General features: G+C 46.1%; 2 protein-coding genes and 1 long non-coding RNA gene across 5 annotated transcripts in view; 1 reads left to right on the forward strand and 2 right to left on the reverse strand.

The window, feature by feature from the left end:
• LOC144085051 (uncharacterized) overlaps nt 1-847 on the reverse strand; it is a 1558-nt gene extending 711 nt beyond the window's left edge. The window contains exon 1 of the long non-coding RNA XR_013303999.1: nt 7-847. This is a non-coding gene — a long non-coding RNA (uncharacterized LOC144085051). The remainder of the gene's footprint in view (nt 1-6) is intronic.
• Nucleotides 1-2700, forward strand: part of il22ra2 (interleukin 22 receptor, alpha 2) — a 2706-nt gene extending 6 nt beyond the window's left edge. Inside the window, exons 1-5 of the mRNA XM_077614014.1 lie at nt 1-98; nt 157-271; nt 1303-1484; nt 1559-1719; nt 2304-2700. The exon at nt 1-98 is cut by the window's left edge and continues 6 nt beyond it. Coding sequence (XP_077470140.1) covers nt 26-98; nt 157-271; nt 1303-1484; nt 1559-1719; nt 2304-2453 — 681 coding nt within the window. The 5' untranslated portion in view covers nt 1-25 and the 3' untranslated portion in view covers nt 2454-2700. The remainder of the gene's footprint in view (nt 99-156; nt 272-1302; nt 1485-1558; nt 1720-2303) is intronic.
• Nucleotides 1123-22816, reverse strand: map3k21 (mitogen-activated protein kinase kinase kinase 21). 3 transcript variants are annotated; one of them, XM_077614012.1, is made up of 11 exons: nt 20930-22816; nt 11814-11994; nt 11593-11741; nt 11343-11518; nt 10291-10531; nt 9582-9704; nt 7697-7847; nt 7515-7618; nt 6167-6937; nt 4838-5169; nt 1123-2533 (listed from the first exon to the last, which is right to left on the reverse strand). In XM_077614012.1, exons 1-10 carry the CDS (start codon nt 21726-21728, stop codon nt 4880-4882), a joined length of 2985 nt encoding a protein of 994 aa, XP_077470138.1. In that variant the 5' UTR covers nt 21729-22816; the 3' UTR covers nt 1123-2533; nt 4838-4879. The 3 variants fall into 3 exon arrangements, with proteins under 3 accessions (XP_077470138.1, XP_077470139.1, XP_077470137.1); XM_077614013.1 differs by lacking the exon at nt 1123-2533 and having other exon boundaries at nt 3775-5169; nt 20930-21363; nt 21429-21674; XM_077614011.1 differs by lacking the exon at nt 1123-2533 and having other exon boundaries at nt 3775-5169.
• Between the last annotated feature and the right edge of the window lie 378 nt (nt 22817-23194).

Consider the following 23194-nt stretch of genomic DNA (forward strand, 5'->3'; position numbering starts at 1 on the left):
ACTCACCAGTTGCGCAGTGGACCAGATGGAGTACTTGCTAACGGGAGCTCTGATGTCGTTGCTGATGCTGGACCCGTCGGCCGGTTCGGCGCTGCCAGGTAAACGTTTCCTTTCTGTCCGAAACTCCGATTGGGCTCATTCCTCTTCGCGTCACAGAGTCGCCGGCCGCTCCCGCCGACGTCAAGTTTGACTCTGTGGATTTCAAGGACGTCCTCCGCTGGACGCCGCCCGCCGACCATGCCGATCTTCGCTACGACGTCCAGTGGAAAATGTGAGGTTTGCGGCTAACAAGGCTGAGCGTGGACAGGATTTACTGGGCTCTAAAACACGATGTACATAACGTCTCCATCCCGAAATCCTCGTTGCGTCGACAGATAATCATATTTTTTTCAATAGCTAGCTGTATTAATGCAATTTCCCATTTCACACAGCAAGATGTATGGCATTATCCAAGGTTTTAACTTTAAACATTTACAAGGGAATGTTAATATTGTTTGAAAGTTGTACTTACCCTTTTCAGCGGCAGTGGTCACTGTGGGCTTGAATTCAAAAGTTAGGGTTAGGTGAAGCACAGGTCACAGAGCATGTGGTGGTATTTAGTAAGAGAAGAAGGAAATTTAAATTGAAGCCAATCGATTTTTGCTCGCTGTTAAAAGAATTACAGTAATCCCTCGAATATCGTGGTTAATGTAGACCAAACATGGCCGCGATCATCGAAAAATCACAAAGTAGAATCATCGCTATAACTATCTTTTTTTGTGCGAGTCTTAGTATCAAAAGTGGCTTCCGCTTACGAGTTTCAGCGTGGATTTTCACATTTTTTATGAACTAACTAAGAATTAAAATAAAAAAAGATTTTTTAAGAAAAAAAGTCTTACTATACTATGTCATTTTGTTAAGAAAAAAAGCATTACTATACTATGTCGTTTTTTTAAGAAAAAAAAGCCTTACTATACTGTCGTTTTTAAAGAAAAAAAGCCTTACTATACAATGTTGTTTTTTTAAGACAAAAGTCTTACTATACTATGTCGTTTTGTTAAGAAAAAAAGCCTTACTATACTATGTCGTTTTTAAAGAAAAAAGCCTTACAATACTATGTCGTTTTTTAAGAAGGAAAGAAGCCTTACTATACATGGTCGTTTTTTTTTTTTTGAGACTATGCAGCGGCCACAAAGTTCACAATTTGGGGCCCAAAAGAGAACCGGTCTGGCTCACTAGTGACCCACCAAGAAAACCCGAGTTTGACAGCCCCATACTTAAACAAATGATATGTACAACGGTCTTTCCCCGTCGGTCCGCCAGTTACGGCACGGCGGAGTGGTCGGACGCGGCGCAGTGCCAGGGCATCCGGGAGCCGAGCTGCGACCTGAGCGCCGTCACCTCTGACCCCCGGGAGTGGTACTACGCCAGACTTCGAGCCTCCTCCCCGCCGTCCTGGACTTCCCAGTGGGTCCTCTCGCCCAGATTCAGCCCCAGGCTCGACAGTAAGGAAAACTGTGTGCGTTTGTTGGCAAACAAATGCTAACAAAGGCGCCTTTTTCCCCCTTCCTTCCTTCAGCCAAAATCAGCGCCCCTCCACTGAGGCTAAACGTTAGCGAGCGAGGCATCTTGGTCATCGTGGAGACCCCCCCGACCCTGGCTAGAAAGTTGCACGCCAGCCGCCTCCGCGCCCACCTGGTCTACAACATCTACCTGCTGGAGCAAGAGGGCCGGCAAGAGGTATATAAAAAAAAAAAAAAAAGAAAAGCCCATTTGTGATGACAATATCTTCCTGGTGGGGGCGCCACTGAGCTGTCTTTTTAATCACTGTAGATGGGAGAAGAGTGGCAGTGGCGCTGCTAGAAACGTTTCATGGGTTGAAACATTAAGGTTGCACACCCCCCAAAAAACAAAAAAAATATCTAGGTGTGATGACAAGTGTCTTCCTGGCAGGGGCGCCACTGAGCTTTCTTTTAATCGCTGTAGATGGGAGAAGAGTGGCAATGGCGCCGCTAGAAACGTTTCATGGGTTGAAACATTAAGGTTGCACACCCAAAAAAAATGTCTAGGTGTGATGACAAGTGTCTTCCTGGCGGGGGCGCCACTGAGCTTTCTTTTAATCGCTGTAGATGGGAGGAGGGTGGCAGTTTGGGATCAAATGCCTCAGTAATGCTACTACAATCGAAGATTTTTTTTTTTTTACAAAGGGGGGTGTGGCCTTCAGAAAAATCTGGATTAACGCAATGCATTATTCAAAAATAAAAATGATCGATGTACCGCCAAAGAAAGAAAAATAGGCCGAACTAGCTTGAATATGTTTCCAGGAGGTGTTTAAAGTGGCGTGCTGCTCGGGGACTCTTCTGCTGAGCAAAGTCAAGCGCAAGATCAAATATTGCTTCCGCTCGCAGAGCGTCTCGCCGAGGCTGGGATTCGAGAGCGCCCGTGGACCCGCAAAGTGCATCGCCGCGCCGTGAAGGCGCCAACGTCAGCCCGTGTCGACCCCCGGTGGGCGGGGCTGTCAAACTCGCTCTTGTCGTGCCGTTATTTCAGTGTCCTAAAATACAGATTCGGATTTGAAAAGGAGGGTTAGTTAGCTTTACATATTGGGGACTCTCAATAAAGTCTTAATTTCAACTTTATTGAAAAATGTTGATACTCTTGATCAATCAGGCAATGAAATACTGTAATAATAACAATTAAAAAAAGACTGAAGGCCCAGTGGATTGCGAGTGCGTTGAACTTTGCGTAGTGCTCGTCATTCGATCGGAGGCGTCACTCGGAGTCGTTCCACTACGCCAACCACAAATCACATTTTGGTCGGGCGCAAAAAGCACTACAAAGTCCTTTCGCGGCGTTTCGTGCTCCTTCGTCGCCTTCATTTTGGTCCACTTGGCCGAAGTTCCGACAAGAGAAGAAAATAAAATAAAAATAAAAGACTCACGAGGGAATGTTGGCTGGCTTCGGGCAGGTTGAACCCTCGGGTTCGAGTCCCACAGAGCGTGTGGGTCCAACTCGGCTTACGTTTGAGGTGGCCACTATGCATTTGGAGGATTTCTTCTTGCTGGTGGGCGTTGATTGGAGGAGGAACTACCCTCAAAAGGCCACTTTTTTGGGCTAAGGCGTCGAGGTCGAGCTTCTATTGGAGGAAAGCCAATTACAGTAAAACAGTATTGTGGTTCCGAGGATTCCCATTGGCTAATCCGTCCGTCAAAGAGGTTTTATTTACACCATTCCGATGGAGGATGTCATAGAAAAAGTTTCTTTGAAGAAAAAAAATCCTGATCCTGAGGAATCCGTTCTGCCGTCCAAATATTCCACGTAAATAATCAAAAGTGTAAAAAGGGAGGTTTGGAAAATCCAAAGTGGAGCAGCTCAGGAAATGTTCAGAACCGTGTCGGAAAAGTCATGGCGCTAATCCGTTGAAAAGGCTCTCTAGTTTTCCTTACGATTCTTTCGTCGAGGGGGGGCTTTTTCGGCCTGGGCTTCCTTTTTGGGGGGCCTGCGGGGGGCGCTGCAGGTGAAGGCCGTCGCGTTTGGGTGGTGGGACACTTGGGAGCAGCATGTCATGTGGGTATATATATATAAAAGGAAGTCTCTTATACGCTAATTCCCTTAAATAAGCTTGGATTTGTTAAGCGAGGACGATTGCATACAAATTTTTCCCATAGAAAAATAGATACTGTATAAATACAAGAATGCAGAGATTGCGTTTCAGTAGCATTGACAGCGACAGGCGTCCAATCCAAAAAGAGTGGTCGTTAATCGCTGTCAAAGGGAGCCAATGACTTGAAAACAAAAAACTAACAAAAAAAATATTCAAAACACTGACAAGCGACGTCACTCGGAGTCAAAGTGGCCAGAAATGTGGTGTCAAATTTTGGAATGAAAACGGAGGGTTGGTATGATAACTCAAGTCTGGGGATGTTACGCAACATGACAGGATATTTTCTGGTCATTTGCGGTGACAACTGAACTGTGTTGGCCATTGTTACACTTCCTGTGGCTCGCCTAAAAAATTCACCATGCTCCAAAGATTTTCAAAATATGGTTAAAGATGCTATGAAATATTATAGACAGTCATTGAAAAAACTGATATCAGTTTATATATTGGAGACCAAACCAAAACAGTGGCAGAAAAGATTGGATTATGAAATTAGATCCTAATTAATCTATTTTTTTTACCCCTTTAGCGGCCTTGGCCCTGCCCACAAAAAAAAATAATAACTCAAAATAGAAGATGTCCCAGCCAGGATAGGCTGGCGTCTGCTAGCACGCAATAGCTAGCCTTGCATTCTGTCAACATGTACTAGAAAGCTAGATTTGATGGTCAATTCTGGTTGTGATGTCATAACCAGAATTGCTAAAAATAATTCTCATCTCATTTTCTGACCCGCTTTAACCCAATTAGGGTTGCAGGGGGTGCTGGAGCCTATCCCAGCAGACTTCGGGCTAGAGGCGGGGGGCACCCTGAATTGGTGGTCAGCCAATCGCAGGGCACAAGGAGACAAACAACCAATCACTCATTCCTAGGGCCAATTTAGCATCCAATTAGCCTACCATGCATGTTTTTGGAATGTGGGAGGAAACCGGGGTGCCCGGGGAAAACCCACGCAGGCCTGGGGAGAACATACAAAGTCCACACACAAGTGGACCGACCTGGATTTGAACCCAAGCCCCCCAGATTTGAGTGCCAAATTCATAAAATGACATCGAGTGCAGTCATTTTGATTTTTTGGGGACGCGGTCAGCATTTACTTCATAGCACCTTTATTTTGGTGGTTTCATTATCAAGGCCAGGTGACGAATTTCCAAAAGCACGTTTTGCGGCGAGTGGCAGGAAGTGTGACGGGAGGCGTACCTGCTTCAGTCCGTTCTAGGTGCCACGGCGTGACGGGGATCCCTACGAGAGGAACTCTTTCTCCAGCTCGTAGACGGTGGGCCTGCCCGGCGAGCTCTGGATGCGGCACAGCGGCACGGTGCAGTCGCGGTTCTGGCCCTCGGCGTCCATGTCCAGCAGCGAGCAGGCCTGCGCCGCCTTCTCGCCCGAGTAGCGGCCCAGCGAGTAGCTCTTGCCTAGGTGGGCCACCAGGCCTCGGGCGTGCGGCTTGGCCCAGAAGGAGACGGGACGCGTCTCTCTGGCGCTGCTCTTCTTGGGGGTGGCGGGGGGCGGCAAGCTGGGAAGGCCGTTGGCTACCGGTAAAAGCAAAAGCAATGGCATTAAATGCTTTAAACGTTTTTTCTCTCTCCATACACTCAATAAAAAGGGGGTGGAAAAATAAAGGCAACTTCATAAGCTTTACTGGACCAAATGGTACAATATGAGATATATTTACTTCAATTAACATGCAACGGGGGGTGCAATAACAATGTGCAATATTCTAGATTGTGCAATATTTGAGAATTTACCTTAACAGGATATGACTCTTTATATTACTTACCGTATTTTCCGTAGTTGTCCTATCAACTGATTTATTTTATTTTATCGTGATAATTTTTTTTAGTATTGGTCTATATATAAAGCGCACTGGATTGTACGGCGCCCTGTCTATTTTGGAGAACATTTTTGACTTTTATGCGCGCCTTATAGTTGTGAAAATACGGTATTTATGTTCTTGTACCGGGAAAATGCACTTTGTGGAGTAGCACCCCCAATTTCGTTATACGCAGCTGTGTATGATGACAATAAAGGCTTTTGATTTGATTTGATTTTGATTTTAGCGTTAATAAAAGTACCATAGTAGTAAAGTAGCAACCGGGAGAGTGACCTGCCAGCCCAAATAACATTCCAGGACGGGGGAGAAGGGCACGGCCCCACCCACCTCCAGCCCCCAAAAACTCAAACTTCAACAAATAGGAGGCACCATCCAGGAATCAAGCCAATAGAAAAGTAGGACCCACCTAGACCCAAACCCTATTGTGACAGTTGCTAAGTTCCAGACCGGCAACCGTGAAAGCAACAACGTGAGGAATCTGAGAGGGAAGTGCACACTAAAACCGTTTCAAAATAAGAGACTCCAGGTAGGGGAGGGAGCAGCAATGTGGAACGATACGGCACAACCTCCAACCAAATAGATTTAAACAAATTTAAAAAAAAACCTGATAATGTTGTCAAGGCCCTTATGCAATTTTATAAATGAACATTACACAATTGACTCGCTCGATTTTGGAAAAATAGACAACAACTCACCGTTGTGGTTGGTGTACTTTTTTCTGCGGAGGCGTGCCCCCATGTGATGGTTGGCGACCTCCGGTGGTTGACTTTGGGTTGGCGGCGGCGTGCTGGGCTTTTTGTCCACCGGCCGAGGGGTCTCGACGGGATGGGCGACGGGTGGTGGGTCGGGCTGGGCGGGGCCGCTGCGAGCCACCTCCGCCTCCGACTGGAGCAGGCACTTTGTGGACTTGCATTCGGCGATGGCCGACATGGAGACCAGGTTGGCGTGCGGGGCGGAGACGCGGCCCGGCGACGCCTCGTCCTTCCGAGACCGCCCGCCGTTGGGCGGCGGGGAGGTGCTGCGGCGGAAGCGGGTGGCGCGCTGGAACAGGCCCTCCTTCTTCTTCTTCTCCTCCCGCGGCGGCTCGCCCTCGTCCTGGGCGTTCTTGAGCGCGTCGCGGACGTCGTAGCCCAGCGCCACGGAGGCTAGCAGCCAGCCGCAGCCGTACAGCACCGAATCCATCTTGCGGCGGGGCGACGCCCTCTTCAGGCTGTTGGTGGGCGTGAGTTGCGGGGTGGTGGAGGCCGAAGAGGTGGACGTGGTGGCGGCGGCGTCTTCCGGGCTGTCGGCCGGGGTCGCCGGCACGGGCGCCGCCGGCCCTGCCGGAACCTCGGCGCCCACGCCCTGCTGCTCGTCCCGCCAGAGAGGTAGATCCAGGTAGACCTGGTTGGGGAATTTGAGCTGCTTTGGTTTGGAGCTGCTGTCGGGAGACTCTGGAGCCAAGGATTCGTCTCGGGCGCCCTCTCCTGGAAGGCAGCGATCATTGAAAATGAAGAAGAAGAAGAAGAAGCTAGCAAATAGTCCAGGGGTCGGGAACCTTTTTGACACAGAGAGCCATAAACAATTCCTATTTTCAAATTTTATTTCTTTGAGAGCCATACTAAGAATTTTAGTGTAAAAATGTGAAAATGAGACTTTTTGGGGTCATTTTATCACTTTTAAAGTACTAAATGAATTATTTTGAGAGGACCATTGCGCAGTTGCTAACCAATGAAAATATGCATGCAGAAAAGTCTAATAAAAATATAATTAAAAAAAAAAAAGATGATTAAAGTTAGAGGTACTGTCAGCGCCATAGTGCCGACGTGACGCTCCTATTGGTGCATTCGGCACTCGGCTCTGTCACCAGCGGTTTAAAAACATATTATTTTACCTCACAGGTTAGCGAAGAGCCACATGCACCCATCAGAAGGGCCAGATATGGCTCCCGAGCCATAGGTTCCCTACCCCTGAAATAGTCCATCGTTTGAAAACTCTGGTGGAGATCAAGCGAATGACGCTCCAAATTCCGAGAGCGGATTGGCAGATCGGAACGACGCCCACCTTGTTCGGCAAAGAGGGAGGCGAGCGGGACGGGGACAGGCTTCGGCGACTTGGCCAGACCGGTGGACCACGACGGGTTGCTGCCGTCCGAGAGTGGACGCACCCTAAAGACAAAGCACGCGCTGGTCAAAACATTCCCCGAAAAGCCAAAGGAGCCATCCAAAAACATCCCCAAAACGTACCTCTCCGTGGCAGCGGGCCTCTCCTTACTTTGCACTGAACTGGGACCCCAGGTTCTCCCCTTCTTCTTGATCCCCCTTCTCACGTCATCAAATTCTTCCGGCCTTAAGGGGGGGCTACGGCCCCACGTGCGGTTGCTCTCATCCTGCGTGACTGGACGCACACAAACAACAAACGCAAACCATGGTGAAACGGCAAACTAAGGTTCTAAAAGAAGAACAAAGCACAAGTAGATCGTTATTTGCTGGCCCACATTGGTATCCCCCATAAGCTTGTCCCCTCCTTATCTTATAACCGTATTTTTCAGACTAAAAGTCACACCTGAACTTAAGTCGCAACAGCCATAAAATACACGATGAAAAGGAAAAAAAAATTCTCATTATTAGGGCGGCCATTTTTGAATCGGAGACCAAGATCAAACTAAAGGTTCAAGTAACAATAAAAAAAATGAAGAATAAAGATGTTTAGCTAACTACAGGCTGGAAAAAACAGCATAACAAACTGTTGGTGGTCAGGAAGAAAAATATATACAGACGCTCCCCTACTTACGAACATTCGAGTTACGAACAACGGTACATACGAACATGTCTGCAAATTGCGTTTATGTCGAAAAATGTTCGTAAGTTCGATTTTGTATTGCGCGCCCTTTTCCGAGTAGTACTTCTTTCCGCCGCTAATACCGACGCCTGGCGCTCTGAGAGCTCAGCTCACCCAGCATCTACCTTCTTCTGCCCACTTCGTTGCAATGCGGAAGTGCGTGAACGTATCTCCAGTGCGCAAAGAACCTTTTTCATTTGTATCATTAAATATCTCGTGCATCCATTATTGAATATGGTTGGTGAAAAGCGAAAGGCTTCTATTGAGGGAGGTGCAAGGAAGAGGCAAGCCATTTCATTTGAAATGAGTGGCAATAATAACGAAGCTTGATGCGCGTTGCACGGGAATACAACTTGAATCGTTCGACCGTCAGTACCATTTATAAACAAAGATCGAGCCGCAGGACCCAAATATGGAACGTTGCACAAAGTTTGCAAATCAATTGAATGATGCCATACAGTGCTACTGCATAATTTATGATGAAAAGAAGAAAACTGCAATCGTCATTATAGCTTCTTTCGGCCAGTTTCTAGTAAATCTCTCTCTCTCTCTCTCTCTAATGTATGTATACAGTACTGTATGTATTCTCTCCATTTCATTAAATGTTTTTTTCAGTACAAACCAATGCGTGTTACTTATACAAGCCTTAAACATACAAATGCACTTATATAAACCTTCAATATACTTATATAGGCCTTAAATATAAATTATAATACAAAATATAGCACTGAGCAACTTACAAACTAATTCAACTTATGAACAATCGCTCGGAACCTAACTCGTTCGTAAGTAGGGGAGCGTCTGTATATGTAAATAATATTTTTTGGGGCATCATTACCACTGAAATCCACGTCTTGCTGGTAAACAAGCAACGTGCCAGTTAAGATAAAGAAATCACGGTTAGGGCGTCGGCAACGTCGCCTACCTAACCCAAACTATTCGCCTCAAAAGACCAGCGCGCGGTTTGTCTTCCTGCCATTTGGCGAACGGTGATCCATATTTGGCGGCGGCTAATCTGAGCTGGCCGTGCGCGTGCACGTCGAAGCCCACGACCGCGCAGTCAAGCGGAATTTGTTCCAGTTGTTGCAGGGCCGTTGGTGCGTGACTAACAACATTAGCAAACAGTTCAAACTAGTGGCTTTGCCCGCTTTTGTTCCGATGCGCCTTGTCACCGCCAATGTTCCCCTCTTGCGTTTCCCTTGACGTGCGGCCGTGTAATACGTGCGGGTCGGATGTTGGCGGGGAAAGAAAGGAAGGCTAAAAATAATAATAATAATAATAAAAACTCACGTTGAATAGCGCGTAGGCGGGGTATAAGTGTGGGACTGCTGGGAGGGGAGGAGCTGGTGCTGTGAAGGCTCCGCCTCTTGTCCATGGAGGGTGAAGCCTGCACTGTGATTTTGTGCTGGAAGTCTGCCAGAGAGAGATGGGAGATGCTTACAACAGACACTTTACACATCAACAACATTTGCCGTTGGGAAAAGAAAAGAAGTTGACAGCAGCGGTGGCCTTTGAAAAAAAAAAAATCACAAAGCTGCCCACCTGCGTCGACCCGATTTCAGGAGTTTTATGTTTCACGCAGATTCGATATAAAAAATAATAATAATAACGGACAATTTAAATCAAACTGTTATTATTATGTTTGGATGATTCACTCCGTTTTACAGTGCAGTTGAATTAAATGCGGAAGTAAGATGGCGGAAGCCGTAGCGATGGTGGGAATTTCGAAGCATTTAAATTGGAAATTTGGCACTTTTCCGAAATGGTTGCTAAAAAAAAAAAAAAGGAGACCATTTTTGGGATTTCCAGAGTTTACGGAGGTTGTCAGGAGTCCCAGAGTTTGCCTTCCTTTCCGGAGTAAACTCCTGAAATTTTGTAGAAGTTGGCAGCTTCGCTCTACACTTTGATCGCGATGGCACCGCTCAAACGTTTCCATCTGGTCGCTGCCATAACGTCCGGCCTACATACTTTGGTGACCCCAAGGCGCCCGTGCACAAACCCGAGGGCAAGCTGATTCGGTTGCCATCCTTCAGCTTGAGGCGGGATCTCTTGAATTTGCCCTTGCGCTTCTTGACGTTGGGCTTGTCCTTGTTGAGCTGAAAGATGAGGATGTTGAGCTCCCGTTCCAGCACGTTGATCTCCCGCTCGGCCAGCTGCTGCTCGCGGCGCTTCAGCAGCTCCTCGTGGGACTTTTGCTGGAGGGCGGCCCTCGTCAGCTCCTCTTCGCGGGAACGCAGCTCCTGGAAACGCAACGCAAAACGGACACAATCAATATGCAGGTCAATAAGTATACTTCTTTGTTCTCGATTTGGGGTCTTGTGTTGTCCTTCACTGAATGACACTTTCTTCTTTTCATCTATTTTCCCTTGAATTAGGCCATGCGCGTAATGACCATAATACTCAGTAGACCATTGGCAGAAAGCAGCTTAGCGAAGCCGGCCGTCCGACCCTGAAGCCATTACCACCCAAACCCACCCACCCACCGACTGAAGAGCAGATTACTCGCTGGACGCTTACGGGAAATGTGCTGATGCGGCGGCTAATTCGCTTAATCACGCTGAGCGATATGGGAACGTGTCACTCAGAGTCGATCACGCAATGACAGTAGAATTCAAAATGAAATGTTGTTGGTGGCACGGCGACCGACCGGCTACCAAGTCCACCTCACATTTTCAACATTCAAGCCAGGCCTTTCTGCGCAGTTTGAATATCCGCCGGTATTTTGGATTCCTCTTAAAAACATGCAGACGAAGAGAGTCTAACACTTTGAATTGTCCATAGAAACGTCCCGGGTCTATCCCGTCTTTAGGCTAGGCTATCGACAGTCTTGACATCGTGTGCGGTCGATTGGTCGTGGTCTTTTGGTCCATTGCCAAACATGATTGTTATGTGGTAGCCATCACAGTTGAGATGTTTATTGTTTTCATTGAAGTTAGCTAACAAGTGTTTATCATAAAGTCAAGATTGCGTTCTTAAAAGAAAGCAGCAAGGCCATCACAGAGCCAACGTGACAACGGCGTGACCGTGACGTGACAGTCGTCTCCACTTTACCTTTTCTTTGGTCCTGAGCTCGTCGAACATTTCCTGAATCTCCACGCGCCAGTCGTCCTGCATGATATGGAAGGACTCCTGCGGCATGGTGGCCATCACCGCCTCCTCGATGGCCGACAGTTGTTCCAGGATGCAGGAGAAGGAGGGCCGAACGTGGGGGTCTTGGTCCCAACACTCTGGGGAAAACACGTATGTGGCATATTTTCATTGACCGGTGACCGGAGACGCCTCAATTTTCACAAAAACCTACCTTCCATAAGCCTGGCAAAGGGTTCAGGGCAGGTGGAGGGAATTGGTAAGGTTAATTTATTGACGGCCACGCCGTAGGCGACGGCCAGGCCATCAATCCCCCTGTAAGGCACCTCCCCGGTCAACAGCTCCCACAGCAAGACGCCGTAACTGGGCAAACGGACAACGGCGTCAAAGCATTGGCCATCGACAACCAGGCATCGTGACGCCCGGACGTCTTACCTCCAGACATCGCTGCCTTTAGAAAACGTAGACGACTTGATGACTTCGGGGGCCATCCAGGAGTAGGTACCCGCCGCGGACATTTTGGTGGTCTTGTGCCACTCGCGGGCCAGGCCGAAGTCCGTGATCTTCAACGTCTTCCTTCCGATGTCGTCGTTCTCGATGGTTTCCAGTAATAGAACTGGAGACAAAGACACAGAGGGGAGATTGGTGAGAAAATCTGCCGTGGCCGAGAGAGGAGAGCTAAAATAAATTTAAAAATCTGGCTTTCAGGGGACCAATCACCAGGATGAGCCATAAAAAGTTACAAAAAAAAATATTTCTTACAATATCTCAGTCTACTCAACAAAATCTCAACATGTACCCTCTGCCATTTAAAATAGCTTTGTTGCTACAATTTCAATTGGATAATGTTTCATGTTACTCTACCACCTCTGGCACCCTGGATGCTAGTCTGAGTGAAGTCAGTTTTGTACAGAACTACGGGGGCAGTAGTGTTTTTGCGGTGGATAAACAAAAATGTGATGGAGTTGCTACGAGAAAATTGACCTAAACAAAAATGCTGTAAACTAGATGTCCCAGATCCGATCACGTGATGGGAAATCAGGCCCAATCAGATACATTTCAGAGAACCAGAAGTGCAAAAAAAAAAATCTGAAACTGTTGGATAGTTTTGTTCAAACTGGAAAAAAAGACATTTGGATGCTCTATTTTTTCCCTTAAGACAAATGACAGGTATCCAATTTGGCAAAAATATTGGGAGGGACATCCCTACTGCAAAGACGTCGTCAAATGACATCAAACAAATTCCTATATTTGATCCAATATATCCAGCACGGTGATAACAAAAAGTGTCCTGCTGAAAGGTAAGTACTGCAAATGTATTGTGGGTGAGGAAATGTTAGTTGATATTCAATGTGGCCAAGAGCGTTTTGCAGGTCATTTGTAAGAGTCAAAGCAAAAACCTGACAGCACCACAATGCGCCTTACCCGAGCCCCCCCCCCCAAAAATGTTAAAACACATTAAAGTTGGAGGGAACCCTGGGAACTGGATACCCGGCCTCGCGTGAGAAGTGCAGACAGACTAAAAGCTACGCCAAAGATACCGTGTCCCATTGAGTCTTGAGGGAAGCCGCTTTCCCGTAGCGGTCCAAGATTTGACTTGGTCTTCCGCTCTATCCAATATCTGTCCTTTATAGTTTTAGTATTGTTTATGCTCGAAATCTAATGCAAGTTTTACGGATAATGAGTTACTTTTACATTTGTTGCAAGCCCCCCCAAAAATTAGCGCGAAAATGTGAAGCTTGTTTGACCCCAAAAGTCCTTTAAAAAAAGCTGCTTCGTTCTAAAAGCTGCAGTTTAAGTGGAAGGGGGAAAACGTAACTGAAAACTACGGTCGGTACGTCATATTTGATCCAAAAACATTGAAATGTATTGATTACAAGTCCTCAAGATAGAAATTGGCAACCCCAACGCAGTATTTTGCTGTTCGCGTTAGGAATAATGAGGATATTGGTACCATGACCTGCCCGGGGGGGTCACGATGGCGATCCTCTTCTTGCACCTCAAACAAAAGGAATTTCATTACAAACAGGTTTCATGGCACCTAATTCCTCTTTGAATGTTCTCATCGACTTGACAGCTGGTGTAGCTTCAGAATGACTTACGGTGGCTTGATTACACAATACCGGGAGAGGGGCCTATTGGACAATTGGACGGGATCGAAATGACCCGATTTGGCCTACCGTGTTACTTCGGTCTCAGAACTTCCTCTCATTCAACATAGCGGATTCTACAGAATTTACTTTTCTACATTACCGAATGCTTTGGACTATAAGTCACACTTTTGTTCTTTTGTTTGGAGTTTGGATAACTAATACTCGTGAGATTTATGTCTATTTTTTTTCTTTCGTTCTGACCTGTTATGCTAACAGCTATTTAGCCTGTTGTACTCTGTTTACTGTTGTTTCTTTAAGAATCTGTGTTCTTAGTTTCTAATTAATATTAAAAAAAAAATGGCACAAAAAATGTGACTTATCTACACTGTGTTTTCTTTGGCTGTTGCGATTTATAGTCCAAAATACAGTAAATCTGTGCGGTTTAGCGAATTCTGCGGAAGACAAATAATGAGCCGGCTAGAGTCCAAAAGTAGTGCAAAGTATCCCTCCCCACTGGCCAAGTCACAGAGCAAAGTGTGTCAACGTCGCCTAGTTGCTATTAATACCACGGTGGGCCTCAGATGCCCCAAAAAGCCTCCAAAACATTGACCGAGACGGCAGAAACATTTGGAATGAATTGGAGTCGTGTTAAAGCGACCAACGTTTTTCATCACGCTAACACCAGGTCGTTCCGGACATTATTTTTATGTATCCGAGCAACTGGACATAAAAAATGTCGAGTGAGGGAAAAGCAAACACCTGAGATTCTCTCACGGCAGCCCATTTGCCGGCGGCCGTAAAACATTTTAGCGAGAAGAAAACAAAACAGAGCAAAGTTCAGCTGAGTGGTAGAGCAAATACAAGTTGCCCAAGAGACTTGACGTCTGCTGAGAATGCACAAAAATGTCTTTTATTTACATTGTTAAAGTGGCCATTCCAGTGGAACCGAATGACAAATGTCCGTCAAACTATTGCGGTATTATGAAAAGAAAAAACATATTTTCATGAACAAGATACGTTTTTTTTCGTGAATTTCATTCATAGATGTGAAAATATATTTTTTGGGGGGCGTTTTATCCTTTCTCTATTTTGAAATAAATGACCGTATCATTGTCTTGCGTTATGGCGTTTCGTCTTTTGCAATTTCATGCATGTCAAGTCAAATTTGTGCGCATATAAGCCGTCATCAGTTTTTTTAGCGACAAATACAGCGTATATGGGAGAAAATACGGTTAAAGTTGTCTTATACGGCTAGTTCAAACTAGTCTTTAGTTTGATACTCTGTTTAAAAAAGAAAATATAATACCATACAATGCTGAGTGCAACTGGAGATGGCTGTGCCCCCAAGGTGGACCCCACCCTCTGACCAACCCCCCCATTTAAATCCCCCTTCCAACATGGGATCTTCAGGTAGAGCACACTTTCATGGTAAGAAAGATCACAAGCAAGGGGTGCTGCATTCAAAGTGGCTCCCACGCTTCTACTCCATTGCTTCGTCACCCCCTCAAGCTAAAAAGGAAGAAAATAGGGTACTTTTGGGGCTAAAAAACTGTCAAAAAATAAAAAACAGCCTTTTTGTGTGAAAGGCGACGACCAACTTAAAGAAAAATATCTTGTTCGCATAATTGTCGGTGAACTGGGAGTGTTGCTGGAAATTGAAAAAAACTACCCAGTAAAAGTGGGCAGAATTGGGCAAATACGAATGGGTTTGACGATAAAACGGTGCATTTCAAGAAGGCTGCCCGTCAGAACACTCAAAGTAAAGTCGAGGCGTCGGATTGGTTGTCCGAACATGCCCGATGTCCACTCTTTTTAAAACAGGACGCAAGGCTTCTTGTGTTCTTAGCGGCATAACATGAGCACTGACGTAACACGGGGGTTGGGGGGGGGGGCCCTGTCAAAACTCAGACCGCCGCTTGCTAACTTAACGTGGCGCTATTTTGCTAGCTGTGCCAACACACTTAAGCTTGAGAGCGCCGGGGCTTCCTGTGGTAAGCAGAAACCAGGCCGGCGAACATTCCCCGACCGGGTACGCCGGCCGGTGGGAAAGGGATCAGGACCGGGGTGGTCCGCATAAACCCGTTTATCATGCCTGTTTGCGCTCGGTCCGTCCTGGACCCCATACCTCATCGCTGCCGTTTCAAAAGGCCAAGCCACCGAGCTAATTATAGCCTCGCCGACGCCAGGCCGGTACCTTTGGGGTACGACGGTATCCACGTTGGCCCGGCGGGGGTGACGATTGGTGGTTAGCGAGGGCAGCCCATGTCAGCTGTAGGCCCTTTTCCTTTTCAGCCTGCACCATAACAATAGGTGCAGTCAGGGAGAGGTCGTAAAAGACAGAGTGAAAGCATCTCCTCTCCTCCCTCCTCCACTCCAACCACTCCTCCCTCCTCTCTGCTCCATCTATTCTCTTGTCCCAGAAAAGACAGACAGTAACTGTGTCACCGGGGGAATTGTGGGAAAAGTTGCCCTTCAACACCTAGCAGGCCTTTCTCTAACTTTCCCACTGAGGCTTTGTCCGCGCTGCACGTACGCAGGTATTTACCGTAATCCCTCGGATATGGCGGTTAATGTAGACCAAACATGGCCACGATCATTGAAAAATTGCAAAGTAAGGTCAAGGCTATAATAAATACCTTTATTTATTTATTTATTTATTTTTTCCTTCGGTGCTGAGTCCTAGTAGCAAGAGTGGTTTCCGCTTACGACTTTCAGCGTGGATTTTCACATTTTTATGAACTGTAAAGATATCTATATATTTTTTAAACTGCTTTTTTCCCCAGTGCTGAGTCCTAGTAGCAAGCTAAAAACGGGAATGGCTTCCGCTTGTGAGTTTTAGCATGGATTTTCACATGAACTTGATTTTTTTTTAAATAATTTTAGTTTTATAGATAGATAGATAGATAGAGATAGATAGATAGATAGAGAGAGAGATAAATAGAGAGAGAGAGATAGAGAGAGAGATAGATAACTTAAATGATAAAAAAAATCAAAAAATAAGCACACTCAAAGCAAACTTTAAAACTAATATTATTATCATAATTGCATAGATTATAAAGCCACAAGATTATCAAAATACAAAATGACAATATGATAATACATCAGGATATCAACAATTGCCCATAATGGCAAACCATACTGTAGTAAAATTTCATTATCTTCTTTTCAGATTCGTGTTTTAACACCAATTTCCCACCGTGCAAAATCTCCAATAACTTTTGCGGATTACAAAAGGCAAATTGGCCGTTAAAAATATTCAAAATATCACGCTTGAAAAGTGATGATGAAAGGCTAAACAGGCAATATATTTTATCTGAAAGTTGTCTTACAAGCATTACAATTTACAACGAGCCTCCCCCTGGGCTAACTTTAGTTCCTCATACATGTACTGAACAAACGTGAACATTCGATGCGAGAAGTCACTTTTGTTTCAAGTGAAAGTCAACGGCTCCCACGTGTGATTATCCAACTAAGATATCCTATCATTTCCTGCCCAGTCATGCGTTGCAGACTACAAACCAAATCACAGAAGTTTTCGGTGGAACCAAACCCCATCAAGCAAACACGAGGAAAGACTCAAACAAATCAAGATGTGAAACTCCCAAGTAAACATAAGTTAAATTTCTCGGCTCAGGCCCAAGTTTCAGTCTTTCATTTGTAATTAGAATATGCCGGTACACATACCGGCACTCCTAGTTGTCGAGTGATAAGCATGCAAGCGTGGCTTAAGTCGGAATACAAACGGAGTCAGAGCAAAACAAAAAACTCACCCTGCGCGTCATGTTGCACCTGAGTCAACACATTTTGACTGCAGATATATCTCGGATCGGATCTGGCCAGTCTAATCTTGAGCAAAAATACGATCGGAAGGAAAACAATAAACATCTACCGGATATTCTCGCATATTAGCCGCCTCCGCGTATAAGCCGTACCCTTAAAATCGTTGAATTATACAAAGAAGCCCCCTGATTTGCAATTTTCACCTCCATATTCATGGTTTTAATAGGGAGCACAAATGTGTTACCATATAGGCCGTATTTGTAACAAAAAAAAATGACTGAATCAAAAGGTACGGCTTATATGCGCACAAGACATGCTATACTCTTTCACCAGTAAATTTTGGCAAAATAATATTTACTATTTGTTGGTTATTTTCTGTTCTGCAGTAAGAAAACAAGGGAGTTTTTTTTCACGTTTTATGCAAGATGTTTTTTTTCTTAATTTTCTATTATAGACGTAAAAATACATTTTGTTAAGCATTTAATCTTTTCTCTATTTTCAAATAAATAACCGTATTGGCCGCATTGTCATGCGTTATGGCGTTTCGTCTTTGTCACCAGTTTCATGCATGTCAAGTCTAATTTGTGCATGACTGCCAACAAGCGGTCTTACAAAAACGTCGTGAGGCTATACGTTGAAATATAACATCACTCACTAAGTGTTAGGTTTATCATTATTATTAATGTGTATCTATATTATATATGTGCTTGCAACGAAGAGTTATTGACGTTAATACAAAGGGCATTTTAATACATCTCTTGCAAAAGTAATGACTGTGGTTCGCATCAAGATGGTTCACATCGAACGGTGGATTGCTTTGGGAAGCATCGGCTTCTCAGGATGGCTCACAACAAGAACTGTGGATTATTTGTGAGTTATTAGAATGATCTTGACCGGACACGCGGGTGGATGTATTCTCTTCTTGCAAGAATTAAAAGATGTGACTTCAGATGCCTTTTATTGAAAGGTGAATTTGGAAATACCTAAGGATAAACTTGGTATTACGGGGGGTGACGGTACATGCTCAGTTTCTAGAAGAACGTCGTCAAATGATGCCTTTTGAAGACAAGACCTACTTCATAACGATGGCTTGTTGGCACATAAGTGAGCTGACTCTTAAGGTCGCGTTGGGAACATTGCAGATTCCAAAGAAACTTTGAAAGTCCTTGAAACGGAACCTGGGCCAAAAAGCAGACGGAGGGAAATAATAAAAAGGGGAGGGGAGGAATGGCAAGTAAGCCAATAAGGAGGCAGGCAGGCTAACTAACCCCCTCTAGTTGGTGGCAATAAAAGAGTACGGCTGCTCTCTGGGAGATTAAATATGAACGGAACAAAACAAAACGAGGGCTTTGGGAACCTCCGAGTCCTCGCCATTCTTCGGGCCGCAGTAGCCTAGCAACCGCTGCTTGACCAGTCCATTGTGCAGACGTATGTTAAGCTTTTATCCCTCATTAGCAACATTCCTCCCCGCGGGCCGGGATTTTACAGATTAGCTGGAAAAACACAAAAGGAGATTGGACAAATCTCGCTGACTTTCAACATATTACTTTACAGGCTAATCATTGATCAAATAGCGATAGTTTGTCCGGCGTGCAGATGGACGGACTGGGAGTCCATCGAGTGACGGGGCGGGTGGGGCGTTCCTGGGGTTCCTCTTCTGCTTCCGATACTCGTCAGCACCGTCGCAAAATCCATTCGCCAAAGTAGTCCCCGTTAAATTAATCCTACGTTCATTTTCCAACAGAAAACCAATCGCTTATAACAAGGATCAGGCAATTTAGAATGTTCAACCCGCTAAGCTAGCCTAGCCTACATGTGAGAAACTGGAGTACCTGGAGAAAACCCACGCAAGTCTGGGGCAAGCATGCCATATGGGATCGAACCCTTGATAACAGGAACGTGAGGTCGACGCACTAACCGCCAATGCTTGGTTTATGGTGGGAAAAGGCAGCAGATTCCGAGACTAATGAAGCCATTTGCAATTGGATTTTGTAAAAATCGGGCTGTGTTCACTTGAATTTAAACTACAATGCATGAAAAGCTGTTAGTTTTTCAGGGCCGGCCGGCCGCCTTGCTGAAGTTCGCGGTGAAGTGGCAGGATAAACTCATTAACTTGCGCGTTAGCAGATCCGCGTCCACTCAAGGGGGGCCGGGACGGAGAGGGGTTTGTTTATATTCGCCAAACACTCGATTAGTCGCGGCCGTTTAAGTCTTTTCTCCCCACCTGGCTTCTTATTATGGCAAGGGAGAAAAAGCATCTTGGTTAAAAAGGTGAAATATAATTGCGAACCTGATTATTCATTTCACTGATGCTAAATACTTTTGTACATTTATTTGGCCAATGTGAATTAAACTTATCTGGAATTCATTTTAACCCGAGGATCTACCGCATTTTCTCGCATATATGTCGTATTTGTCGCTGAAAAAAAAAAGATGACTGAATGGAGGGTACGGCTTATATGCGCACAAATTAGACTTGACATGCACGAAACTGCAAGGTGACAAAGACGAAACGCCATAACGCAAGACAATGCAGCCGATTCGATCATTAAAAAAAACGTATCCTGCATAAAACGTGAAAAAACTCTATTAAACTAAAGTATTATTTTTTTAAGTTCATAATAATGTGAAAATCCACACAAACTCGTAAACGGAAGCCACTCTTTCTACTAAGACTCCGCACTGAAAAAAAAAAAGGTAGATACAATAGGGGTGACCCTTCTTTGCGATTTTTCAATTCTCCCGGCCATGTTTGGTCTACATTAACCACGATATTCGAGGGATTACTGTACATAACATAATTAAAGCTATTTTCATCATTTGCCCCGAGCCAATTAAAACTACTCCAACTACTTCCTGGCTTTGCTCATATGGCAGGAACATGCACGTGTTTACATTTGTCTAATCACTGCCTGTATTTGAACAACATTTTAGAATGGCGAGTGGGGGGGCCTGGCCGGGGGGTCTAGCTAAGGTGTGCTTGACATAGTGTGTGTGCTAAGGGACGGGAAAGGGGGAGCAACCCAGCTGTGCAAACTTACTTCATTTCACATCCTCTCGAGGGCGCACAAACAAACACACACACGCATACACAGATTGAAAGTACAGCTCAACTAATGCCCTAAATGGAGAAAAGCAACATTTTATACAAGCATCAGGTTGAAATGAATTTTTGCCTGACTTTGGGTTTTAAAATGAGTTATTTGTCAAGTCAATGTTCAAGCATATGTGATGATATCATTTGACATCCATAGATAGACTTTTAGGAGAATTTGTGGGACTGGATAGGAATAAAGAAGATGGTATTCTACTATTCTACTACAAAATATATACTTTTATATGTACTACTGTAGTCCAGTTGCTCAATTTTCGCCATTTTCTTCAAGTAACGTTGGAGTTGAAACTCGTCAGGTTTTGGCTTGCTTGCGAGGCAAAAATTAAAAAAACATTAATAAAATAGACAGGAAAAACTTGAAAATTGGGCAACTGGTATCTCAAGACACCCATGAAGTTGCGTTCAGGATTACGATGGATCCATATAAAGTACTCCCAGTCCCAGTCTCCATTTTTGGGACCTTTCTATAAGGTCAAGTTCCAAACTTGATACGTTCCCTGAATTTTGAGACTTTTCCGGGGTCGATCGACTGTTGTTGACAATGTAGGAAGGTTGTCTCTTACCGTTGCTGGACTTGAGATCTCGGTGGATGACCACGGCCTCCTCGTGAAGATAGTGCATCCCGCGTGCAATCTGCACGGCCCAGTTGACCAGGATGTGCGGCGGGATTCGCCTGCCGGTCAGGGCCCGGTTCAGCGTGCCCCCCCGGGCGTACTCCATGACCAAGCACAGGTTGGGCTCGTCCAAGCACACGCCTTCCAGCTTGATGATGTTGGGGTGCTGCAGCATGGAGAAGAGCTTGGCCTCCTGCTTGACGCTGGCCGCCGTGGCGGTAATGTCCTCGTCGGGGTCCTGCCTGGCCGCCTTCACGGCCACCTCCTGGTCCTTCCACGTGCCGCGGTAGACTTTCCCGAAGCCCCCCACCCCGATGATCTCCTCCAGCACCAGCTCGGCGAAGGGGATCTGGACGGGGGGAGCCGGAACCCGCTCCCGAGCGCTGGCCGCGGGCAGACGGTAAATGGCCGGTTGGTAGGTGACATAGTTGGAGGGGAAGATGCCCACCCGGTGGTTGATCTTGCCGGTCCACCAGCCTTCGTCGCCGGAGATGGCTGCGTCCTTGGACAGGACCTCCACCACGTCGCCGCGGCGCAGACTGAGCTCGTCCTCACCGCTGGCCTCGTAGTCGTACGCCGCCGTCCACAGGGACCGGGTCGGGCACAGGGGCGCCGAGTGAGCCCACGGGTGCGTGGGGGAATCTGTCCAGGCAGGTTCCCGGCTCCCTGCTCCAACAACACCACCACCGCCATCGCCACCGCCCGGCCGCCCTTCACCGTTTGGGAAAGCGGCCTGCGAGACATCCATTTCTCGGTGGCCGTAATGGCACCATAGGGTGCGGGGGCGCAAGAGGCTCGACTAGAAAAGCAAAATGGGACTCGTGGTGGAGCTCCGCATGTTGTTGATTTAACTTGGTGAAAAGGAGGGGAATTCCCCCTGAGCCTGAGCTTTTTGACACCGACCAAAGTCCCACACGGAGCTGTAACTTAATCCGACGACACGCCACTCAATCGACACCCGGCTACGAGTAACTTCTTTAACTCTCACAAACTACCCCAAGTCGAGTTAAAGTTATGCCTTCGAATGTAGCAATATCCAATCCCGAAGCTAAATATGCTAAATGTCAATTAAGGAACGTAAAAAAAAAAACGAGACCCACTTGTGTTTGATGCTAATGCTAAAGCTAGCTAGCACCGCTGAGGCTTCGCCACAGGTGTCGTGGGGAAGGAGGTGCACCTGCTTCGGGAATAAAGATGAGACCGCCGATCGACGAGAACAACTCTCAAAGTCCAAGTTTAGTGTCGCAGGGTCCGGCCATAACTCGGATTGGCGTGGGGGGCTTGCTCCTCTCTGTGGGGGACCTTTCCAAGTAAATTCCACTGCATTCCACACACACGCGCGCGCGCAGCTAACGGGCTAGCTCGGTTAGCTTGGTCAGGAGCGATTCGGCAAGTGGTCCAAAGTTGCTCCTCTCTGCTTCGCAACTATACCGGCAAGTCCTGGTCGGTAGGCGGGCGGCGGGTGGGCTCTCAATATTCCATCAAACATCCTCGATGTCAAAGTAACGGAGGGGGGAATGTTGCAGTAAAGACCGGGGGGGATCAAAATAACCCCCCGTGGAAGACAGTGGCGAGTCGGAGTTCGGAGCACGAAATGTGGGGGCGTCCCGGCGGATGGGAGAGTGACGCCGGTAGGCGGGGCTGCCACAGCGGGCGCACTTTGATTGGCCCATGTCTCAACACGTGATCATATCGAACGCAAGGGGGAGGGGTGACAAAAGCCGAGGAATGTGAGTGGGGAGCGCGCCGAATTCGGGCCAAAGATGGGAAGCGTGGAGCGTATAATCATGCACATTCTGGATGCAAATCAAATGCATGACTTCGACAATAAAGTGCAGACCCAAACAGACACCATGTGTAGTTACCGTGTTTTCCCAACAAAATAAAAAATATGAACCGCCATGCAAGCTAAGGAAGACAAAGAAATGCATACTAACCATAGTGTAGTATTATGATCTTATGTATAAGTGCACCAGTTGTGAATGACTACATGCAAGACGAATTCTACTATTCGGTGCATATAGGTTATTTATATATGTATTCATGTATTTATTTATTAACCTACTTATTACCTATATATTTATGTCTAAAATGCCTTTCCTATTTCTGCATCCTCACCCTCTTGCTACTGTGACAAGGAAATTTCCCAAATACGGGATGAATAAAGTTATCCAATATACTATGAGAGAAAACACAGTGGTACCTCTACTTACA

This window comes from Stigmatopora argus, chromosome 11, assembly GCF_051989625.1.
Source record: "Stigmatopora argus isolate UIUO_Sarg chromosome 11, RoL_Sarg_1.0, whole genome shotgun sequence".
Classification (NCBI taxonomy): Eukaryota; Metazoa; Chordata; class Actinopteri; order Syngnathiformes; family Syngnathidae; genus Stigmatopora; species Stigmatopora argus.

Bases quoted from the DNA above. Each gene is read 5' to 3' on its own strand.
- map3k21 (XM_077614012.1), bottom strand. From the start codon at position 21,728: ATGGATGTCTCGCAGGCCGCTTTCCCAAACGGTGAAGGGCGGCCGGGC. The intron at 10,532-11,342 runs GTAAAGTGGAGA...TTGCGTTTCCAG, and splicing joins AGCTCAGGACCAAAGAAAAG to GAGCTGCGTTCCCGCGAAGA. The intron at 7,619-7,696 runs GTACGTTTTGGG...CTTTGTCTTTAG, and splicing joins AGGCCCGCTGCCACGGAGAG to GGTGCGTCCACTCTCGGACG.